This window comes from Heterocephalus glaber, unplaced genomic scaffold (assembly GCF_053883595.1).
Source record: "Heterocephalus glaber isolate CG9 unplaced genomic scaffold, H.glaber_assembly_v1.0 deba00001097, whole genome shotgun sequence".
Lineage (NCBI taxonomy): Eukaryota > Metazoa > Chordata > Mammalia > Rodentia > Bathyergidae > Heterocephalus > Heterocephalus glaber.
The window spans coordinates 1,044,807-1,069,560 of NW_028258191.1; the positions used below are offsets into that span (position 1 = coordinate 1,044,807).

General features: G+C 40.7%; 1 protein-coding gene across 17 annotated transcripts in view; it reads left to right on the top strand.

The window, feature by feature from the left end:
• Positions 1–12,803: 12,803 nt before the first annotated feature.
• Positions 12,804–24,754, top strand: part of Fmnl2 (formin like 2) — a 303,824-nt gene continuing 291,873 nt past the window's right edge. For 6 of the 17 annotated variants that reach the window (XM_013067526.3, XM_013067525.3, XM_004870012.4 and 3 more), the window contains exon 1: positions 12,805–13,345. In XM_013067526.3, the coding sequence (XP_012922980.1) occupies positions 13,229–13,345 (117 nt within the window). In that variant the 5' untranslated portion in view covers positions 12,805–13,228. Of the gene's footprint in view, positions 13,346–24,754 lie in introns of all 17 variants that reach the window. The other 11 variants (XM_013067531.3, XM_013067533.3, XM_013067532.3 and 8 more) reach the window with 4 other exon arrangements.

The window sequence follows — 24,754 nt, forward strand, 5'->3', positions numbered from 1 at the left end:
TGCATATGCCAAATTCTTTTTTCTGCTTGGGAAGTTTTCTACCATTACCTCTGTGAACAGTTTTTTAAATATGTTGTCCTATCTACTGCTTTTTCATTGACTCTGATCAATCTTATATTATTCTTCTTTGCATCATCTAGCAGTTGTTGGATTGATTTTTTTCATGGTGCCTTGCAATTTTGAAGAAATCTTTTCATGGTCGCTAACCAGAATCCTGTTTTGTTTCTGATGTTTTGTCCTCATGTTAGCTCATTCTGCTGCATATACTTTCAGTAGAATGTTTAATCTTCTGGATATTTGTTTGAATCTCATGGATTTGAATTTCATGGATTCTATTACTTTCCTATGTTTCCATCATTTTCCTAAACTCTTCTTCTTCCTCTTCCTCTTCTTCTTTTCTTCTTCTTCTTCTCCTTCTCCTTCTCCCTCTCCTTCTTCATCTCTGTGTGCTCTCGAGTCACTAACCATGCCTTGGATTATGGTCTCCATCTCTGTTGTTATCTGACAAACTATTTGCTCTTTGATTTTTTTCTAGAGCCTCATTCATCTTCTTTGTTATTTTCTCTGTTGTTACTTCAGAGAGTCCAGGTTTGTGGGTTTTGAATTTTTTCACCTCATTGCCCCCTGGGTTTGCCTTAGGTTAATTTAAGGTTTGAGGTTGCATCTTGATTTAGTGTCTTCTTGTTTTCTATGTTTTTTTTAGTTTAATTCCTGAGTTGATGTTCATAAATTGCTTACGGCAAATAGCTTTATTACTAGTATTTAGAACACTAAGGAAATAACTAATTTTCATACATGTCTTCCAGGTGTTGCTGACTTTTGGGTTTTGAGCCTGTGACAAGATCCTATCTCCTCAATTTATTGGGGATGAAAAGTTGCTGCCTATTTGGCCTATCCCTTGCTTCTTTGTCACTGGCCTATGGTATTGTTTATGTCCCTTAGGCAATCTCTGTCTTGGCCCACCAGGAAGAACAACTGATTAGAACAACTATGTCACCTTGGTACAGTGGTACAGTCAGCAACAACAGTAACATCAAATATGGCCTAGAAAATGACAGATTATGGTAACTATTAATTTGCTACCCTTTACCATGTGAACTAGATTTGTGGTTATATAACAAAATCTAAAACAAACTAGAAAATTGTATGCATTAATATGTCCTCAGTAATGTGGTTTTACACTCAGGGAAGAAAATTTTTAAAAGGTTAGGGGAAAAAATAGAACAATAATAGAAGAGGAAGAGATTAGAAGCAAGGCTGGAGAACAAAGGAAGACTAGGCAAACTTTAGGAAACTGGTGAAGAAAACAGAAGGAAAGAGAGAAGGAAGAAATAAAAACAAGAACAGAATAGAACAGGGCCAGGGATTTAGTTCAGTGGTTCTGGCACCTGGCTCGAAAGTGCAAGGTCCTGAGTTTGATTCCCAGTACCAAAAAAAAAAAAAAAAAAATAATAATAGTATAGAACAACAACTAGAAAAAACTAGAAACAATGTTCACACATTTAAAAACAAGAACAAGGACCGGGGATTTAGCTCAGTGGTTCCGCCACCTGCCTCACAAGCACAAGGACCCAAGTTCAATCCCTGGTACCAAAAAATAAAAAAATAAAATAAAAACAAGAACAATCAAGGCAAAAACAAAACCAAACAAAAATAAAAAGAAGAAAAGAAAAAAACAGAAGAAGAAGAAAGAACAGAAAAGAAGTCCACCTCATGGTGTGTCTCTGCTGTCACTGGTAGTGCCAGAGAGAGTACAGATCCGTGTTAATTAATCCCATTAAGCCAGCCACAGATTTATGTTGGGATAGTGGGTAATCCCAGCAATCTTGAACCTTTAGTTGTGAAGCTCAGGCCGCTTTCTGGGTGTGAGGCTGGAACCTGTTCTGTTCAGCACGCAACACCCCATGTGCCTCCTACCAGCTCGAACTTGGCCCCTTGACCTCTTGCTGACTTACCTCGGTTCTGCCTTAGCCTGATGGAGCAAGCCCACAGGTCCTCTAAGTTCTAAGCTTGTTCGGGTCCTCCCCAAGATGGCTACTGACCAATCGCTCTCTCTCTTTCTCCTGGGGCATGTCTGAACCTGAAAAACTACCCAGTCACTGCAGTCCACTGCATCCAGGGCTCTGTTCCACTGATGGGTTTCTCTGTGGAGGCCTCTGGGTTAGCCAGTAGTCACAGTGCATCTGCATGTTTGCATCACCTTTCCTTTGCAGTGAGTTAGGGCTCAGGAAGTGAGTGCCTCTTACCATTGCTTTTTTCTTCATGGAAGTCTCTCTCTTTGTTCCCCCTGTGGGCTTCAATTCTGGCTTCAGATCCTTGCTGGGTGCCAGGAACAAACTTCCCCACTTCTCTCTTCCTCACATCGCTATATTCCAGTGTCTGGACAGCAAATCTTGGAAAGGCTGTTTCTCTGCTGTTCACTACTCCTCCATCTTCCTTGAAGTCCTGGATTGTACATACTTAAATTGTGCAATGTAATACATTTGACATATATGAAACCATTAAGATAATCAAGTTAATGATCATACAGTGTGTCTTCACAACTTTTGGAATTCCTCTCTCCTAATTTTTTTCTCTCCCTAAACAATACCTGGTTTTCCTTCTATCTCTATAGATTAATTTATATTTCATATAATTTTACCCAAGTTTATATACTACACTCACTTTTTAAAACCTGGATTGTCTTCATTCCACAAAATAAGTTTCAACCATGTTGAAGGAATCAATGGCCCACAAATTTGTATTGATGAGTAATGTTTCATTGTCTGAGTGTGCCACAATTTGCTTATTCCTTCACTTGTTAATGAAAAGTTGATTTCAGTTTGAGGTCATCACAAATAAAGCTGTTATGAACATCATGACAGTCTTTGTATGACTATATGCCTTCATATCTCTTGGGTAAATATCCCTGAGGGAAATAGTTGGATCATATGGTAGGATGTATATTTACATTTTTAAATGCACCAAACTGTTTTTCCAAAGTGGTTGTAGGATTTTACAGTCCCACTTATTGTGGTCAGTCTTTTTCATTGTTAATGTTCTAATAGGTTTGTAGTGGTAACTCATTGAGATTTTAATTAATATTTCCCTAATGAAGAATGTTGAGGATCCCTGTCACATATTTGTTAGCCATGGATATATTTCCTTGTGTGAAGTGTCTGCTCAAATTGTTTGTCAATTTTTTTCTTAAGTTTTGGTAACTCTCCATGCTAGCATAAATCTTTTGTTAAATGTATAATTTGTAGATATTAGTTGCTAGTCTACAGTGAATCTTTTCATTTTGTATCTGTAAAAGGGTAGATGTTTTAAATTTGATGAAGTCCAATTCATCAGGGTTTTTTTGTTTTTTTTGTTTTTTTTCTGGCGTACCACATTCACCTTCAGAAATTTTATAGTTTTCAATTTCTTGTTTAGATCTGTTGTCCATTTTGAGTTGTTTTATATATAGTACAGGGTATGTGTTAATTTTTTTTTTTGCCGGTAAATATCCCGTATCTCCCCAGGCATTTGCTGAAAAAAGCATCTTTTCTCTATTGAATTACCACTGTGTCTTTATTTAATACTCATTGTCTATGTATCTGTGGCCCCATATTTGGATTCTTCATTCTGTCCCTTCAACCTGCCTATCTTACTGCTAATATCATATTCTCTTGGTTACTGTAGCTTTATAATAAGTCTTACAATCACTGTAGTTTTTTGTTTATTTTTGTTTTGTTTTGTTTTGTTTTTTGGAGACAGGGTCTCACTACATAGTTCAGGCTGGCCTTGAACTCATATGTACTTGGACTGGCCTCAAACTTGTGGCAATCCTCCTGCCTCAACCTCTTGAGTGCTGAGATTAAAGGTGTGTGCCACCACACCCAATCTAAAAATCACTGTAGTTTTATAATAAGTTTTAAAACTAGGTAGTGTTAATCTTCTGAATTTGTTCTTTCTCAAAGTCGTTGTACTTATTCTAGGTGCTTACATGTCCACATGAGTTTTAGAATTGGCTTGCCAATTTCTAAAAAAAAAAATATTCTGGGATTTTATTTTGGAAGCCATGAAATCTATAGATCAATTTTGGGGAAATTATCATTTTTAAAATCTAGGAGGATGGGGCCAGGGATTTAGCTCAGTGGCACTGCACCTGCCTCACAAGGGCAAGGTCCTGAGTTCAATCCCTGGTACCAAGAAAAAAGAAAGAAAGAAAGAAAGAAAGAAAGAAAGAAAGAAAGAAAGAAAGAAAGAAAGAAAGAAAGAAAGAAAAAAGAAAATCTAGGAGGATGAAGCAGGAGGATCATAAGTTCAAGCCCAGCCTGGGACAACTTACCAAGACCCTGTCTCAAAATAGAAAGCAAAAAAGGATTGGGGGGATATACCTCAGTGCAAAGGTCCTTGGTTTAATCCACTGTACCAAAAAATTAAAAAGTACTCTTCTAACCTATGGACATAGTACAGTGTAGTTTTCAGGGTGCAGATCTTGTACATCTTTTGTCATATTTGTCCCTCAGTATTTTGCATTTTTATGCTCTTTTATATATTTTTTCCCCCCAATATTGGGATTCAATCCAAGGCCTTAATGCTATGGTACACTTCCAACCCTTTTTAAATTTTTTATTTTGAGACAAGGTCTTGCTAAGTGACCCAGGATGGGCTTGAACTTGTAATCCTCCTGCCTCAGCCTCCCAGAATAGTGGGATTACAGGCATGCACCACAATGCTCTCCTTGAACAGTATTTTCAGCTTAAATTTTTGACAGTTTAGTTCTACTATACAGTAGTACTTTTGAGGTTTTTAAAAAATTAGCCTTGTATTCTGAAACCTGGTTAAACTGACATATTAGTTCTAGTAACTATTTTAAAGATTTTCTATAAAATTTTCTATATGGGAAGTGATGTCACTTGTGCATAAAGACAATTTACTACTTCCATTCAAGTCTGAATGCTTTTCATTTTGTTTTCTCATCTTATTATACTAGTTAAAACTTTGAGTATAATATTGAATAAAGATGGTAAGAGCAGATATTCTTGTTTTATATCTATTTAGACTTTTTGTAGAGGTACTGGAGATATAATTTTGTTTTTTTAAATATCAATACTCAAACATTATTATTGCATTTTTAACTCTAAAAATTTTTTTATTGCTACACATTTGCAGTACCAGAAGTTTACAGTCATCTTGGGGATTGGGTACATGTACATACTACAGCTTGTTTCTTTCTAAAATCCCCTTTCCCTCCCCCTTCCTCCTTCCTCCTCGAATTCCCCTATCCTGATTTTCATTTTTGATAGTCTTATTAATCTTAGCTCATGCTATGGCATATAAGGTTTACGTTCATTGAAGTTATTAGGTTCCTGTATAGATGCAGCTTTGTGGTAGTGTGCTTGCCTGGTATTCACAATCCCCCCCCCCCCGCACACACACAAATTCTTCAAAGAAACAAAAGCAATACAATGTGTGTATATTGTATATATGTGTGTATATATATATATGATATATATATATATATATGCTCTCCAGACATATACATATATAATTTCTTTGCAAGAGAATCCTATCTTTACATACAGAGAAATTTAAGAAATTGGCTCATGATTATAAAGGCTGGCAAATCCAAAACCTGCAAGTGGGTCAGCAGGCTGGAAACTCAGGTAGCAGTTCTTTTATAGGTTGCATGCTGGTAGATATCTTCTTTCATGGGGAGGTCAGTCTGTTCTATCAAGGCCTTCACATTATGAAGTGCTTTGCTCAAAGTTGTCTAATTTATACATTAATGTCCTCCATGAAAACACTTGGTATAATATCTGACAAAATATCTGGGCACTATATAGCATGCCTAAATTGACAAATAAAATTAACCAGTCTCTCCCATTAGGAATGATATTGGCAGTAGGCTCTTTGTAGATTTTTTTTTAATCATGTTGAGGAAGATCTCCCTATTTCTAATTGTCTGAGGGTTGTAATCAGGAAGAAATAGTGGATTTTGTCAAATGCTTATCCTTCATGTATTGAGAGATCATATGATCTTTCTTTTAGGTTGTTAAAATGGTGAGTTATGCTGATTTTTGAATGCTAAAATAACTTCATTCCTGGGATATACCCTACCTGTTCATGATATACTACCCCTGTTATATAGAGTTGGATTGTATTTGCTAAAAATTTGTTAAGATTTTTTGTGGGCAACGACTGTTTTCCCTTAATGTCTTCAACTGGTTTTGGTATCAGAATAATGTTGGCCATTATAATGAGTTGGGAAATATTAACCTATTTTCAATTTTCTGTAAGTGTTGTACAGAACTGGTATTCTTTCTACCTAAAATGATTAGTAAAATTTCCAGTGACACTATCTGGGCCAGTAGTTTTCTTGGTGGGAAGACTTTGACTATAGATTCTATTTATTTAATAAAAAATATGGCAATTCAGATTATCTATTGCTTCTTGAATTAGTTTTGGTAGTTTGTGTTTCTCAAGGAATGAATATATCCACTTAATTCACATTATATATTTTATTAATAGAAAGTTGTTCAAAACATTCCATGATTATCCTTTTCAGTATATTTAGAATTTTTGAGTGATATCAACTCTGTTATTTGGGACACTAGCCATTTATGCTTTTCTCCTTCTTCTTCATAAGTCTAATTAAAGTTTTATCAATTTTATTGATCTTCTCAAAGGCACGTTTTGGTTTTATCCATTTTTTCTCTTGTTTTCCTCTTTTCTTTATCATTGATGTCTGTTCTTCTCTATGTTATTCCTTTCATCTGCTGAGTTTGAGTTTCAGTTTCTTTTTTCTACGTTTTTAAAATTTTTTTTATTTTTTGGTACTGGGGATCGAACTCAGGACCTTGTGCTTGTGAGGCAGGCAGTGGAATCACTGAGCTAAATCCCCAGCCCTTTTTTCTAGTTTTTTTAAGGTGAAAGCTGAGGAAATTGAGTTTCTCCTTTTTAAAAAAATGTAAATAAATTTAGTGTTCTAAATGTCTAAGTACTTTTCAAGTTGTTGGCATGCAAAATATTTTAATTTTCATTCTATTAAAAATATAATTTTCCTTTTAAATATTTTAAATGATCTATCTTTTTTTTTGAGATATGTTATTTAGTCCTCAAATATGTGAGGATTTTTCCAATTTTTGTTTTTTTGAGACAGGGTCTTGCTATGTACTTCAGGCTCACCTTGAACTCACTCTGTGGCACAGGCTGGCCTCGAACTCGAGGCAATCCTCCTGCCTCAGCCTTTCATGTGCTGGTATTACAGATGTGTACCATCACTCTCAGCCTTTCCAAATATTTTTCTGCTTTTAATTTCAAACTTGATTCCACTGTGGTAAGGGAATATACTTGGTAATATTTGAACCTATTTCAATTTATTGAATGTTGTTCCATAGCCCAGAATATGGTCTATTTTGGTAAATGTTTCTTGTACATGTGAAAAGTTACATATTCTGTTGTTGTTGGATGAGGTAATCTATAAATATCAATTACATAAAGTTGTTGATAGTTGTTAAAGTTTTCTTTATCCTAATTTTCTATTCATTTTTCCTAACAAATTTTTTTTTTGTACTTGGGATCAAACTCAAGACCTTGCACTTGGAAGGCAGGCACAGTGCCACAAAGCTAAATCCCCAGCCCCCTAACAAATATTTTAAAGGAGAGCTGTTGAAATCTGACTCTAATTGTGGATTTTGGCGTTTCTCCTTGAAATTCATGGAGTATTTTGAAGCCTTGTTATTGGGTGTCATGTACTCTTGATGCAGCTACCCTTTTCTTATTACAAAATGACCAGCTTTGAGTTTTTTCTTCATATGCATGCAGTGACCTGTACTAAGCTGGTTATTGGAATGTAATCTCTGTGGTTATCTGGAGATCTCTTCCTGCACCTATTTTTGGAATTCTGCCCTGCCAACATCAGCTCCTCAGATTCACTGGACTCGCAGCCACGCCTCCTGAAGCCAAGAACTCCACTAGCCCTTCTTGCACCATGCCTGGGAACTTTCTCCAGGCAGTTTAATGCGGGCTCACTTCATTTGTTTCCAATCTCTCAGGGATCACTGTTCCTCATTGCCTTCTGGTCAGTGTTTTGAAGGCTATTGTTTCATATAATCCCATCTTTTTGTTTGTGCATTAGGTTATAGTGGAATTGTGAATCTGTTCCTTGTTAGTCCATCTTGATCAGAAGCAGAAGTCTCTCTTTTTTTTTGGTACCAGGGATCGAACTCAGGGCCTTGTGCTTGTGAGGCAGGCAGTGGAACCACTGAGCTAAATCCCCGGCCCCCAAAGCAGAAGTCTCTTTATGTTCCTCTATGTAAGAAGACACAGAAAAGCATAAGACACAGAATATATCTTATTCTATGTATGATAATAATTTCAGAGAACTATTTTTTAAAGTTAGTGTGAGACACTGGTTCAAGAATCAAAACACCAAAGTTTTAACTTTGATATCTGTTGTATTAGCAAAAAAAAAAATTATTTACATGTGAGCCTAAGATTCCTCAATGTTATATTGAGTGGATGAAATAAGATAAAACAAGTAAAAGTATTTTGTAAAATATGAAGTCACATGCAGATGTCAAATAATATTCAAGTATACAAAACAGGTGAGGGAGGGGTTAGGAAGCTGTTGTTGAGTACCAATGTCAATTCTCTCCTTTCTTGTTGTCAGAATCTTGGTACAGTGGACCCTTGACTTACAAACTAAATCGGTTCCCAAGGGCTGGTCATAACTCAAGTTGGTTGATCTGGATGCTTACCTGGTTACATGCTATAGATAACAAGAGGCAGATGAATCTTCCAGTAACCTAATTAACCCAAGTTGTTCATATGTCAGTCTGGTCATAATTTGAGGGTCCACTGTACTACTATCCAGATGAGGAATGTATCAAGACCCAGGTTTTGTTTCTCTCCCCCAGCTCTTCTAGCAGCTAGGGATGGCCATATAATGTAGTTGTGGAAAATGAAGAATAATGAGCAGTTTGCTAATTGGTACTTCTGGGCAAAACTTTGCTTTCCTTTACCCCCACATTCTGTCTTGAATACAGGCACATTTGAATCATAGTACTGTGGTTGTTATTTTGTAAGCACCTGGGAAGGACAAAACCATCACGCTGATACTAGCCGTAGCTGAATTGCTGAACAAATATTAACCGTCACCTTTCTTCAGATTTTTTGATACATGAGCAGGTTATACTATTTAAGCCATTATTAATCAAGTGGCAAAGCATTCCTGATTCAGAAGGAGAGGGGAGATTGGGTAATGTTGAGATATATCCTTCACTGTTTGAAGAAGGCTATATGAAGCAAAAATTGAAGAAACCATGTTTAAATATTGTTTAAAATCAAGAGCACTGCCTGATACATAGTAAGTGCCCAATAAATATTTTTCAAATAAAGGGACCCGGATTTGTGACTATTACAGGACTGTTACAGACATAAACTGACCAGTAGCAACCTCTCTACTGTCCTAGACACTACTACTTCACGATTTTGATCCAGGACTATCAATGGTTATGTTCAACAGAGTACTCATCTTATTTCTACATATTACAGATACCAGGAAAATCTTAGGGTTACATAATTGCCTTTTAAAAATAGTAAGTGCTCTTAGCTATAGAGTAGTTTCTTACACTTAAAATTTGAGGAAATATCAATAAAACTCAGCTCCTTCACCGCCTGCTGCGCAAGCACAAGTACCCGAGTTTGATCCCCAGTACCAAAAAACAAAAACAAAAAACAACACAGCTCCAATTCCTCGAAAGGCTGATATTGCAAGAGCAATTTTTATGACTGGTGGAAAAGCTTCTTTGAAAGTTGTCACTGTCATTACGTGAATCCATGATCATGCCATCTCTGGCCTAACTTTCAAATGTTTGGCTCATTGAAGATAAATGTCCTAACTCCTAACATTTTAGTTTGTGTGAAAGATGAGTGGATAATTTTAACAGGTTCTTTAACAGTTCTTTCTTGCTAATATTTTGCAACATCAGTCATAACAAATCATATTAGTGATCAGAAATGGAATATGTATTTTAAATGTTGCCTGACTTTAATTTTGTAGGGAGGGATGATGAGTATTACAACCACAGTGATATATGTGCATCCATGTTCATAGCAGCACAGTTTGTAATAGCTAAGGATGGAAACAGCCCCAGTGCCCATCAACTGGAGACTGGATAAAGAAGATGTGGGGTTTTTTATAAAATGGAGTACTACTCAGCCATAAAGAATGAGAAACTAGAGTCATTTATAGCTAAATGGATGCATATTGAGGCCATACTCTTAGGTGAAATAAATAGGACACACGTGTAAATATCGAATAGTTTCTCTAGCGTGAGAAATTCAAAGTGTAAATAAGGATTACAATGATCAAGATGAATAATTGATAATTTGAAATATTAAAAGGTCCAAAGGTGTAGGGGTGGTGGGAGGGGAAGGAGAAAGGAAAAATTATGAGAAAAGAAAAAAAAATGGAAATGAAATCTATGTAAATAGGGAAGAGTGGAGGGGGGTGAAGGGCACACAGGTAATGGGGAAGAAAACAAGAACCAAGATACATCATGTACAGGTACAAGCACCCAATGATAAATGTAAACATATTGCATACCTAAAATGTACCAATAAAGGAATTAAAAAAAAACAAATATCTTTCTCTGTCTCAAACAAAAATTTTCCTGAGATTTTTTTTTTAATAATGTATTTGTTTTTCCATTCCTTTTTTTTTTTTTGGTACTGGAGATCGAACTCAGGACCTTTTGCTTACAAGGCAGGCAGCGGAACCACTGAGCTAAATCCCCGGCCCCTTCCTGAGATACTGATAGAAATTCCCATAGGAATTGAACAATCCTATGGAGAGTTTATTTCTGCTCTTAATAATAATGGTAAATAATGACTAAATAATAGAGATGTTAAATCTCAAAGTGGCAGAAAGTTTTTCTTGGCTCATGGATTTGCACATTTTGTCCTTGATTTCTCTTAAAACATAAGATTATGAAAGGAACTAGATGTGATAAGACTGAAGGGGAGAAAAAAGTCTTAGTTACTGGCAGAAATATGGCCAAGGGGAGCCATAAACGTAATAAAAAAGGCTTTCTGATTTGCAGAAAAGAATTCCAGCCTTTCCACCCAGACTGGCAACTCTCTGGGTGGGATGATTTTGTAAGTCAATCAGACCCAGATATTACAAATAAAGTAAATACATTTGTGGGTCAGAAATGTCTCACCTGGCTTGAGCTAACTGCTTTCTTTCTCATTTATTTTCATTAGTTTGAGGGTGTGTATTTATTTCTGTTTTTTTCTTAGACCATGAACATACTTGTCATTAACTTTTTTTTTTTTTTTTGGTACTGGGGATTGAACTCGGGACCTTGTGCTTGCAAAGCAGGCCCCAGAACCACTGAGCTAAATTCCCGGCCCCTATCATTAACTTTTTGATACAGTGTAACTTTAGAATCACACATGGCACTTATTCAGGATTTTAAGTTGAAGTTTTAAAATAATCTCTCCAATCTTTAAAAAGTCTACAAGTGTTTTATCAGACATAATGTATTTGCAGGTATTTGCCTCATACTTTTCCAGTAAAAGTCCCTTGTCAATCTAACAGCCATTGAGCATCTACCAGCTATCTTGGTGTCTATAAAGCCAAATGAAATACAGTATGGTCCCTGATGACTGAATCCTGGTAGTTACCTCATCTAGATGTACTTCTTCTTTTTTTTTTTTTTCTTTTTACAAGAGGCTGATGACCTTAGCTGCATATCAGAATTACTGGGGAGCTTGTTAAAAATACACTTGCCTACGTTCTAGCTCTCAACTTAGGGAAAGCCTGGTAAAAAGCAGAGCCTAAGGTGTGTGTAGTTTTAACAAAAGGCTCCCAAAAGATTAAGAACCAGCACTTTAAGAAAGGACCGATTGCAGTTCAGCCACAAGTCAAACAGGTGGATGCTTGGCTGTTGGCTAAAGTCACTTAGAAGGCTTTCTCTTTTTCCAAGGTTTCAGAATGGGTTTCTGAAATACACCTAGAGGTAAGGGTTGGTTCTAGTCTTGTCTGTCCAATGCCTGGCACAAGACTACTTTGGAGGAATAAAACAGCTGCAGCAACGATTGTTCCCCAAAGCTGCCCCCAACACTCTGTCATTGTATCCTACAAAGTAGGGTTATTTGTATAAATTCTCTTCTTTACTAGATTGGAAAGTATTCCAGACCGGGGCAATCTTTTTTTTTTTTTTTTTTCCCTCCCATCGTGGAACGCAGTATCACACACACACACACACACACACACACACACACACACACACACACACGCTGTTTGACAAGTGTTTGTTTTGAATTGAATTCTTCTCACTAGACTCTTAGGGTCTGACTATCGAAAATTATGTATTTATGAAACAGCTCAATCATATCGGAGAACACAACATGCGCAGAGGAATGGTAACAAGCTCCCAGGGACCCGCTCCCAGCTTATGGAGTAGGACGTTGCTGATACCTTAGAGGTCCCTTGCATCCTTTCAAACAGTGAAAATCTTCTGAAATTTGAATCAGAAAGCATATATCTGCTCATTGATTCATTGGATCGGTTCATTCAGTTGTCAGATGGGATGTAGACGTGGTAGCTTCTTTCCTGGTTGGAGGAGGCGGATCCCAACCGATCAAACCCACCTGCGAGATGCCGGGTGTCTCTGCACCCCCAGCCCCAAGGCGGCGCGACCCTGCGGAGCCGGCGGGGTCTGCGCGCGGACACTGCGGGCCGAAACTACGCATCCCAGCAGCCCGCGGGGCGAGTGGGCGGGGCCGGCGGGTCGGGGGCGGGGACCGGCGAGAGGGGCATTGTGTCCGCGAGCGCCGAGCCGCGTTTGTCTCCTCGAGGTGCTCGCCGAGCTTGCGCGACGGAGTCCGGCCCTGGGCTGCAAGTGTCAGCGGCGGCCGCTGTCCCGGAGGGAGGCCGATTGGAGGACCACGCGCGCCGCCTGGACGCGCCCGCTGACGGGGGCGGTGTGCGCGGAGCAACATGCAGAGAGGCGCCCGGCGCCCTGCAGACCCCTCTGGAGGAGGAGAGGCCGGGGCCGCGCTGGGGCGGCGGAGAGCATGAGGGAGGCCGGGGGGCAGCTCGGCTCCGGGCGCCAGGGCTAGAGAGCGGCTCGCGCTGCACACTCGCCGGGGCGCGGCGGAGGGCGGGAGCCGAGCGCCGGGGGCTGCTGTGATTTCCGACGCGGACGGAGGGGCCCGCAGCCGCCCCTGGGTCCAGCGCGCAGCCAACATGGGCAACGCGGGGAGCGTGGATTCGCAGCAGACCGATTTCAGGGCGCACAGCGTGCCCCTGAAGCTGCCGATGCCGGAGCCAGGCGAACTGGAGGAGCGCTTTGCCACGGTGCTGGTGAGTCGGGCGCGGGAGCCCTGGGCCCCGGGCGGGCGTGCAGCCGGCTCGCGCCCCCTCTCCTTCGCCCTGTGCGGGGAGCGAGCCCGGGTCCCGCGGGGAGGCTGACCCGGACCCGTGCGGTCTGCCTCTTTGCCCTCCGTCTGGCCATAGCGAGACCCTCGCCTTGAGCTCCCTTGGGGTCCCGGGATGGGGACGGGGCCCTGGGGCGGGCTCCCCGGCCAGCCCCGGGCCCATTGTCTGGCGGGAGAGGCGCTCGCGGCGAGTGTGCCCGGGAGGCGCGGCGTGGGTGTGGAGGGAAGGGGACTCGAGCCGAGCCGGGGAGGAGGGGGCGAGTCGCTGAGGCTTTTTGTTTAAAACAAAACAGAAAACCATCCGCACACCTTGAGCCCCCGCGGACCATCCCGCGGGCGCCTAGCTCTAGGCCTGCGGGGTCCCAGCAGATGGGCGCAGGTGGCCGCCGGGCGCGGAACGGAGGCGAACTTGAGGGCAGACGTCGCGGCTTGGCAGAGTCGGAGCTCTTGGTAAAGGGCCGAAGAGACCCGCAGCTGTGCGGCGCCCGGGTCCCCACGCAAGCGTGGAGGGGGCATCGCAAAGTCAGGCCGGGGAGAACCCCAGTATGTCCTCTTTGGTCTTAGATCTTTAGCCACGGGGACGTGTTTCGAGCTTTCCTGACGATGCGGGCGATCCCCGCCCTCTGTAACCTCAGGGTAGGCCCTCGCTCTCTCTTGAATTCCGTTCCTCGGGGCCTTGTAGCTTGTCAGACTCCCTTCTTTCTCTCTTTCCTGCTGGGACGCAGTTTCTGGGTCCCTCCCTGCCAGAGCTTACTGTGCTATGAGCTCAAGAGGGTGTGGCGGCTTTCCCTTTGGTCTAGCCAGAGTCTGAACTGCAGTCGGTCCCCAGACTTCAGTTTTAGTATCTCAGCCTCGTTAAGGGATGTTGGGAGGGAAGTGGGCCAGACTAGACGCCTTCTCCGTCCTCACGTTTGTACAATTCCCCTTTCCTAGCCGGTTACCCCTAAATCCCATGACTAGGCAGCAAGAGGAAATTGTGGCAGCCAATGTTTGTGCCTACCTGTGGGTGTTTTTAGCACGTGATGAAGAACTTTGGGAAAGGACAGGAGTCGTAGATCAAAAGTCGGTTTTGTGAGATTTGAACACCGACTGGGATGCTTCAGTTGCCTTTCTTCAGGCCTTGAGGTGGGGCTGGTTTGGTACGGGGAATAGTGTTCTGGATGGCAGGTTAGCTTTGTGTTCTCTTGGAGAGCAGACGCCACCTGGAAACTCGTGTTTTGGTGAGGGAGCTAGATGACGTTGCCTGTCTTGCTTTGCAGTTTCTGTGATCTCGCACAGCTGGTCCCACGTTGTGCAAAATGGGACACTGAAATGAAACAGCCTAGGCGTCATTGCTTCTCAAGGCAGGCTGGGTGCGTACTTGATCCTCCTTTCCAGAGACAAACGTTTTTCTTAAAACACAAACAACTGTTCCACAAGGCACATGGCTTTTGCTTTCTGGCTCCACACTGTGGTACTGTTTGTCTTGAGTACTCGCAGTGGTGGGGGACAGTGACACGGGGGCGCTAGTGTAGCAGCCATAATAATAACAATGCAATTAAGTCCTACTCAACTGGGATAACAGCTTTTGCATGAGCTTTCAGTTACTCTGATGATTAATAACACATGGTATGAATTAATCTTTAGAACAATAATGTCCCTTCGTTAACATGGTGGAGTTGCGTTCTTGTTAAGTCTACCAGTCACAAAGTTAGTCTGTAAACTTTTATGGTTGTACATCGCAGGCTCTGTGGGGCGGTGGTTGGTTGGTTGTTGTACCGTTTAGTGTCCTTCACACAGATACTGGGTGCAGTTTAAAGTTGTTTACAGTATTTTGAGCCTGCCCAGCAAACAAAATACAAAAGAGAAATATCAGGCTGATCTGTTTTGAATAGCAAAGCTTTTGGGAATGTCTTAGCTTGGAGACCTTCCTGTCCAGGATGCACTTGGACCATTGTTGTTTATTTAGTTTTCCAACTGAGCTCCACTTGCTCTTGGGAAATCTTTGGAGTCAAAGGAAAGCCCTCAAATTATCTAGTACCACATGTTGATGATTTCTCTTGTAGAGAGCTTTTTCTGAGGTTGTATACCCAGGGTTTTCAGTTTTGCTTTACTTTGCTCCTCATGAATTGTTTGAGAAATCAGTTAAAGCTATTTAATTCTGAAGATTAAGCTTGAAAAAGATGTTTTAGATGGCAGATTTTTGAGTATATATGTGGAGGAATTCCTTACCTTTAGACAGTGGGAATATTGCATTGGGATTATTCCTATTGGTTGTATTTCCTTATAAACTATCTAGTAATACTGTACAGAAAAATGTTCAAGCACCTCATTGTAAATAGGACTTACATGGATAAATAATGAACTTTTTCAGGCTAGGAAAACAGTTCTTCCCAACCTCCAGTGCTAGAATATTTGAAGCCTTGAGGAGGAGTAAATAAAAATTAAAATGACAGAGGTCCACTGTGTTTTCTGTTGGAAACTCCTTAAGCACAGACCTGCTCAGTTATATTATCTCCCCTCTCCCCTTCAGTTCATATGGGTTAAGTTGTATAAATGTAGAAAAAATTAGTGGATATGAATGGAAAGAAGAACGGAGAGGGCAAAAGATTATTGAATTAAATCAGTGGAGGGCTAAATTTAAAACTTCCTGTGAATAATTACTAGTAAAAACTGAATCTACATCTTAGCAGTTTGATCTTCTTAAGGAGAGCCTTTACCTTCCTGGGTTTGCGTTCAGCATTGTTCTCATAGTTGTAAAACATGTATTTAAATGAAAAGATTCCTGGCTCAATGTATGCATTTAACCGTTTGCATCTTTGGACTCATCTTTCAGGTAAAGCTATCAGGTTATACACCTTTGTATGTGTCTGTACTGATGCAATCCCACATAAACGTGGTGTTTCTGTTAGTCTTTGGTGGAAGTGTGCTATAAATTTTAAGTTCAGTCATCTTAGGTCTTTTGGGATATGTGTATTTGTAGGTAGCATTAGCCTGTATTTTTTGAGTTCCATTCATTAATGATTAAATATCCATGCAGCTTTCCATTTACTTAATTAACATTGGTTTTCAGAATCACACAGAAATCCTCCCTTATCCATTATTTTCAAAGATGATTCTGTGAAGGTTCTTCTTAAAGAGTATCGTGACCAGCTGATGGTCTTTATCCAAGAATACTTCTTTTAACATTAGGTACTCCATAATATTGTTGACTCATTTTTGCCTTGGAGTCACTGCTAACAACATAAAATCTTAAGTTCTCCACTGCCTCTGTTGAGGAGCTGTCCTTAGGATTCTTTCTTTTAACATCAAAGGAAAGGATATTTTTAAGTTCTCTGCCTTACTTGCTGTCTTTCTGTGCATTATTAGATACCAGGCAGCACTGCAAATACTGTGCATAAAAAGAGATTAGGAAGTAATGATCTGAGGCAATATTATCGTTGATATCTGATTAATATGAGTCAATTTCCTTTTCAGTTTTTCCTTTTTCTGTTTTTTTTTTTGGTGCTAAGACTGGATGTAGTCATTTTTACCCCCAGAAGGAATGGGATGCTTTTGGAGTACCTACTGTGAGGATACCTTATGATTACGTGTTCTCACTTAACCTTCCCAGGAAGCCGAGCCATTAGTGGCTCTATAGATGTGTAAATAATGATTACCTAAATTGCCCAAAGCCATATAGTTACTAAATAACCAATCTAGGATTTTAACCCAGATTTGGGTCTCTGCCTTCCATATTATATTATGCTTCCTTAAAACTGGAAAGGTTGGGGAGAGGGCTGGCACTAGCAGTAAAAAAATTTTTGCATCTGGTAAAAGCAAGTTTCAGGATGTTTAAAATGAACAGAAATTTCTCAAAAGTAACTGAAGTAAGATGCATTTGATGTTTCTCTTTAGATGTCAAACCCTTTTGACATCTGTGCTATATTCTTCTAGTTTTAGGCATGGAGTTAAAAAATTGATGTGGCCCAAAAGTGTACTCTTCGGTTTTTCTTTTCACCATAGATTTGAAATCCCTTGGTTAGAACATTTAGGTTTTGCTAAACCAGAGGGAAGAGACAGCCTGTCACTGGAATGCATGCACTGCAAGTGTAAAAGTGACAAGGAAGGTCAGATTTGTTCCCCACTGCAGGTTGCCCTTCCCTTTCCACCACTTCCAGGGAGGACACTTGCCCTGAGGTCTGTTGAGCAGGTGGATGGGTGGGAGGGTAGTGAGGTCATCTTATGCTGTCGATTTGCTTTCTCACATCCCTTTTCCCCTGGTGAGGGAAGGGGGTGGAAGGGGGTGGCGTGCTACTTTGAACCATCGTCATTGCACTTTTTGCAGTGACTCCCTAAGCTGCCCGCCCCCGCCCCCGCCCCCGCCCATAGATGCTTATTGCTGCACACACTAGCATTATCAGCATGCGTTTTTCTTCCTGATAAGAACAATAAGAACTGAAAACATTTAGGTATAGAAGATTGAAGTTGATCAAACATAGTCTTTGAGTACAAATATATGGCTGCAGTAAGAGACCAGCAACAATGTAAACTGATGAAATTTGGAGAGAAAGGTATGCATGTCCTACAACGCTTAAGGGATAAGAATTACTTTTGCCTGTGGGAACAAGGGAGTTGGTTTCTAGAACACAGTCTGCCGCACCGGTTTGGGCAAGTTAAGCTCTTTCCCTGGCCCTTGGTTTTCTTTGTTTGTGCAAAGGAATTAAATTTGGCACAACTGTCAGGATAGTTGTGAGGTGATGGAAATCATAGTACTTGAAAGTGTAAAATTTGCAGAATGTAACACCTTGTAATCCATTAGCTGCTTTGCTGTTCTCTTGGGCTTTTGTGTCGAAAAAAGTGTAGCCATATTCTATGTGGTCTAATCGAATTCTCTGGAGTCAGACTGACAATTACATAGGTATAAGAATTACTTTTGGAGTTATTAAAAAATGGATAATGACTTCACCATTGGAGTTGTTCAGACAGAGCTGTGTGAAAAATGCTGGTGACAGGAAGGCCTTTCCTGCTCCAAGGTACAGCAAGTGCATTATAGGCTTGAAAGGTGCCCTCCTCAGTGAGTCATGACCTGCAGGTGAGAGACGTGGAAACACAGCACCTGAGAGCAGACAAGGATCTCCTTGTTGGTTCCTTCTGGGCTCAAAGAAGAAACAAGTATAGGTTCCTGTTTGTTCTGGAAATTCATTAACTTTGTAAGAACTGTGTTCTGAGAGACTTGGTCTTAATGAGCTTCTGTTCTTTTTCATTTAGATGTTTCTGGGGCATAAGGAAAAAGTGAAGTGGACTCCCTAGCCCTCTTATTCAGGGTGTCATAGAAGTTAAAAAAGGTGGCTAATAAAAGAAGCACTGATTATAGACAATTGTTTTTCCTTTGCAAGAGTGCTGTGTTACTGTGGATCATTTTCAGGGACAAAGCAGTGAGTCCTTATAAATTATAAGAACCGACTGAAAGAAGAAGGTGAATTACAAGCTGTGCAGGTGCTTGACAAGAGGCCTTCTTGTAGAATGGCTTTTTACAAAGACCCTCCCATCCCAAATGACGAGAAGCATATTCTCAGGTTTTGGGGTCATGTCTTCTGTCAATAGGTTTCAAGCACCCTCTTTGCTATCATCTACTTGAATAGTGGGGGTGGAGTTACCTCATTCCTGCCTTTTCTTTAAAATTTTGTCTGTTCATACTGAAGGGAGATCTTCCTTTTCTCACCCCAGTTATGCTAGCCTCTGCTTCCAATGTAACACTACGTACGTCATTTCCTACTGATCTGATTTGGAAGGAAATCCAGGGAGAGTTAGCTGGAGTGCTGCCTCATAGACGATGACTCACCTGAGACCTGCAGCTGTTGGCCTTGGTGGCTGGGAATTCCTCGGTTTGGAAATCCCAGGTCCCTGTGGGTGGTATAGTGGTATGTGATGCTGACAGGCACATACCTTCTTTTTACACTCTTAACAGAGAAACATGGCCATTAGCACTTGTAGGTGGCATCTTACCGTGAATTCTGTGGTTTCTATGACAAACTTTGTGTGATCCCGATCACATTTATGAAGTTCTTGTGTGGCCTGGAACTGATGGTAAGGACTCTTATTTCACATGCAATCTTAGTGTAGGTTTTTTGTTGTTTTTTTGTTTTGGTTTTGTGCATGTGTGTGGTATTGGGGGTTGAAACCAGGGACACTTGACCACTGAGCTTTATCCCCATTCCTTTTAAAACCTTTTTATTGTGAAATGGGGTTTCATTAAGTAGTGGAGGCTGGCCTTAAACTTGTGATCCTTGCTTCGGCCTCCCGAGTAGCTTCGATTATAGGCTTGAGCCTCCATGCCCCTCCCCTGTTGCATGTTTGAGTCTCTGTGTCCTTTGTCACAAAAACTGAAAGCCTCAGGGTGTTCAGGCCTTAGTCTTTCCAGGAGTCATTTCACTGGACTGCCGTCTGCCTTGGGTAAGTGGTGTCTGTGGCCTGGTTTATCCTGAAAACCTGTTGGGAGTGATGTTAGATGGTTCATATTTTTGCCGTGTGCCTAAGATGTGACTGTTGCTGAAAAACAAATTTCACCCATCGCAAATCTGGATTGAACCTGAGCTCTGTTTCTTGCTCTTTACTTGAGGTAGGATAAAAAAGGAATGGATAATAAGTTAACATGATGGTTCTCAGTTTGGCTTCATGCTGATATCATTTGCAGCATCTTGTAGAGTACTGGTGACTGGATCCAACTTGGAGAAATCTGATGAATTTTGGGTGTGACCCAAGTATCAGGATTTTAAAAAGCTCCCTAAGAGATTTGAATGTGCAGCGCAGGTTGACAACCCTTATGCTAGACGAATGTTTTTCCCCTTTTTCTCTCTTGCTTCAAAGACTAAACATAAATGGTTAAGCCAGTGAAAAAGGGTGATGGGTATAACAGAAAAAGGGTTGATTAAGAAATGAGAAACTTTGGAGAAATTAGGCAAAATTGAGAAGAGTTTTTTTTAAAAAACGTCAAGATACTTGATTTAGTCAAAAGCAGCAAGGTGAGAAAGATTGAACAAAAAAATAAAAAAACCTCTTGAATGGCAGACTTAACTATTTAAGAAATGAGTATCAAATTATTGAAATGAAAATTGACATAGTAAGTTCTTATAGTCAAGATGGCAGTGTCTCTGAGGTGTACTTTGGAGTAAAACAAGCAATAAATCGATTGTATTTTTGCTTAGGCTTCTATTCTCAAGCCAATAGCTTGTTGGTTCAAGGCAGGCCTTTTGCTTTGATCTCTGGTTTTACCACTTAGAAAGATTTGATGAGCTTGGCTTCCTGGAGTGAAATTTAAATACTTGTGAAATGTAAACAACATTCATTTATTAAAAATCCTATAATCAAGGCAAGTTGGCATGCTTATATAAGCAATTAACTTTGAGAATAGAAAGATAAATAAGATGCTAGGTCAAGAATGAGCTGATTGTTCTTAGTGCAAGACTCCTTATTCCTTTATTAGTTATAGCACAAGCAGATAGACATTCCTTTTATTCATCATCTTTAGCATTTGTGTTTTTTAAGTTTGAGGATAGCATAGTGGTTTTCTGGAACTGAGAGGACAGAAACAATTCCTGTCTTATTTTCTTGTAAAAATGTAAATCTTTCAAAGAAATGTATGTATGTGATTTATGACCAGATAAAAATTTCTAATAATTGGAAACAGGGCAAAAGAAGCCATGGATTTGGATGGGAATAATAAAGGATCATAAGGGGATTTTATTTTGGTGAGGAAGGTAAAGATGACTATTTTACTATGGGAGAAAGGTTGAAAATGTCATACTTCCCTTGAATGTTTCTCTTTCTCTTTCTTAAGAGAAGGAAGCACTGTGGTAACTTAATACCATGTTGGATATCATGGCAATATTCAGTTTGTCCAGTGAGTTTAATATTGTCAAATGTCTTGTGAAATGTGAGTAACAGAAATGCAAAGGCTGTGGAGCAGGTGAACAGCGTTATAGGTCTGTTCATTATAGTTTCAGTCCTGCCTCCTTCAGTTTCTGATGTGGTCAGCTTTGTGGTTCTTCTGAGAAAACTTTCTTTTTTTTGGTGACAGTGTGGTATCTTTACTAATCAGTGTTTCTTCATTCCAAAGTTCTCCCTGGTGAACTAGAAAGCCAGTTCAGATCAAATGTCTTGGGCCGAAGATGCTATAAACTTGGAATTGGCTATTCCCAGGGCTTTACCACAAAATCCTTCTGTTGCCATCCAGAGGTGATCTTGGAGAGACCATTTGGAACTGTGTGGCCTCCTGGGTTTGTGGAACTTTTAGGCATGCTAGTAATCAGTGTTCCTAATGACCTTTCATACACTCAGGGTTGACTTTCTGGAAAACATTTGTTTGGTTCAGAAATCTACAGATTTCTAATATACCAGGTCCCAATTCTCATGTAATAAAGTAATTCTGTAACATTAGACACTGTTTTTTTTTGGGAGGGGGTTCCTGATGATTGGACCCAGAGCCTTTGTACTGACCTGTATTCCCAGTCCTTTTAAATTTTGACATTAGTTCTTGCTAAATCATCAAGTTGCCCAGGCTGTACTTGAATTTGAAGTCCTGCCTCAGCGTTCTAGAGTACTGGGATTATGGGCATGACTCATCATGCATGGCTAGACACCTAAATAAATAAATAAAAAGTCACCAGTGGTTATCAGAAGTCCCAAAGTTGCTTCTCTCTGATTTTTCTGTTGATAAAGGAAAAATATAAAAATTATTTTTTCTGAGGGATGATATTGCCTAATTATCCACTTAGAAAATCCTTTTGTCAGACTGGGTACACTGTTGCAAACAACCTCAGCTCAGAAGTCAGAATCTCAACCTCCCAGTTGTTCCTCAAAGGTGGTTAGATATGGGTCTTTGTGCACCCTTCAACCCCAACTTATTTTCTTTGTGGTTGCATTCAGGTGGAAGAGAATGGGCCCACCTGTTTGTGCCTTGTGGGCTGATTCTAAATGCCTCTAACCAGGGGATATGCACCACTTCCTTTGAGAGATTTTCTCAGTCCAAGTAGGCTTGATCACTAGGAGACACACTACAGCGTCTTCCTGTCACTTTCAGTTCTGTTGCTGTTGATAGTCTTTGTGTGTGTGTGAATAATACATCTGTTTTTTATACTACCGGAAAGAGGACAATTTGATTTATGCTCCTAGAATATAGCATGAACAAGGAGGGATTTTCACAATAAAAATGAGCATTTGAGGTTTGGGCCATCAATCTTTGGAATCAGGCACTTGGAGATACAAGTTTTGTGTATTTGCTGTCAGGCCTTTGGCTTTTCCTGTCTTTTGATGACTCTTGAAATATTAAAAGGTATAAGATTGTGAATTTCATCTTGTGCATCTTTCCCATCAAAGCCATATTATGTTATTCCAGACACTAGATCCAGTTTGGCTGTGTTTGTTGCTAACAGTTGCCCTTCCTTACACTCCTCTGCAACTTCTGTGTTCCTCCCAGCCTTTTCACTGAAGCAGCCACAGTTCTGCCAGATCCATCTCCTTTCTTTACAGGATCTCACTTAGAGTGTGCTTTGTCCCTGTTTCCAGAACAGGCCTGCACTTCCCCTCCTTTGTGTCTTTTCTCACAGACTTTCTCCTGCACAGAATGGGCTCCCATAGCCTCTCTTTGCACCGAAAGTACATCCAGCCTTCAAGGTTCCTCTGAAATCCCATGTTTTCTGAGTGTCCTGGGCCCACATCAGCTTGGGGAAGGTGGAAAAAATAACTCCTACTTTGATTTCTTTATAGTCTGAATTAGCTCTTATAAGGCACTTGGTTAAACATCACCTGTGTGAGATGTGCCTGTAAAAGAAGGAGCTATTTTTGTGTGTAGCTTTGTAGTGGCTCCACACATTCTCGGCCATCTCTTTGTGTCTTTGTTTTATCTGCCACTTCATGCTGTGGGCTCCTGGAAGGCAGGGATCACATCTTCAGGTCTTGACAGCTGCATGTGTAGAATAATGCCGGCCCAGGGGAGGCCTCTGGATAATTTCTGTTGATTGAAGAACTCTGCCTGCTGAAAGAGGACTAGGAATTTGAGTAGCTGCTTGAGAACCTATTTAGCTGACCACCGGGGCTGACTGTTAACTATATGCAACTTGCCTTTGTGTTAAAATGACACTTTGTCATAGATTCTTCCTCATCTTGGTATTTTCCATGTCACTTAATTGTCGTTGGGAGCCAAGAATACTGAATGTTCAGCGAGAACAAATTGGCATCAGGCTCCGCTTGCCACCTCATGGAAGAGTTGTTAGGAGCAGAGGAGGGCAGCAGAAGAGAGTAAGTGGGTCGTCACTGTTGTTAAGCCACATTGCTTTGTCACCATGTACTGTCATCAAGTGAGTAGATACCACGGTGGCAGCAAATGGTTTTCTTTTTCTTTCTTTTTTTTGGGAACCGGGGATTGAACTCTGGACCTTGCACTTGGAAGGCAGGTGGCAGCACCACTGCCAATGGCTTTCTTAAGGTAACATGTCCCTCATGACCTTTTACTTGGAGTAAAGCACATTTAAGTGAGCAGCATTCCTTCTTTTGGCATTTTTGGGCTTTGCTGTTTGCAGAGTGCTTTCATACTGCCGTTTGTGATTCTAATGGTTTTTAGGAAATGAGGCAAATAGGGCATGAGAGTGTGTGGCTTGAAGTTATGTAAGACAGTGGTGAAGTCTGTGCTCCAGTTCTTTTTTTGGTACTGGGGATCCAACTCGGGATCTTGTGCTTGTGAGGCAAGTGGCGGTGGCACCACTGAGCTAAATCCCTGGCCCTCCAGTTCTTCGACTTTGTGCTCTTGGGAGCATTCCACTGTAAAATAAGGGGATGCTTTGCACTTTCTCGTGGTGTTAGGTGCTCTATAGACGTTATCTGTAGTGTCCTTGAGGTAGTATCTTCCTGTCACTACTGAGGTGGTGGGGCTCAGAGACACAGTGGCCACTGCCAAATAATGGAGGCAGAATTTGAATTCAGGCCCATGCAGTTAGAGAACTTGTTTCTTTGTACTGCATGACAGTATTTTGTGTGTGTGTGAGAGAGAGAGAGAGAGAGAGAGAGAGAGAGAGAGGGTAAGATGTCATTAAATGTATGCTTGTTCATTTCTCTTAGACCCTCTGGATTAAATTAATTGTATACAATAGCCACTGTGTCTATATAGAATCTAGCTTGTATTTATATGGTGAAAAATCTGACCCTGATCTCAAAGGGCTCAGAATATAGCTGGGAAACCAACAGAATCTCAGAGATCTTCCTAACTGATCTAGTTGCAGATGTACTATGGTCTAAGGGTGCAGAGGGAAAGTGCCATTCTATTCTGCGTGTTCACAAAATAGGGTAGGAAGTAGGGAGGAGTCTTCTGAGATTCCAGCTC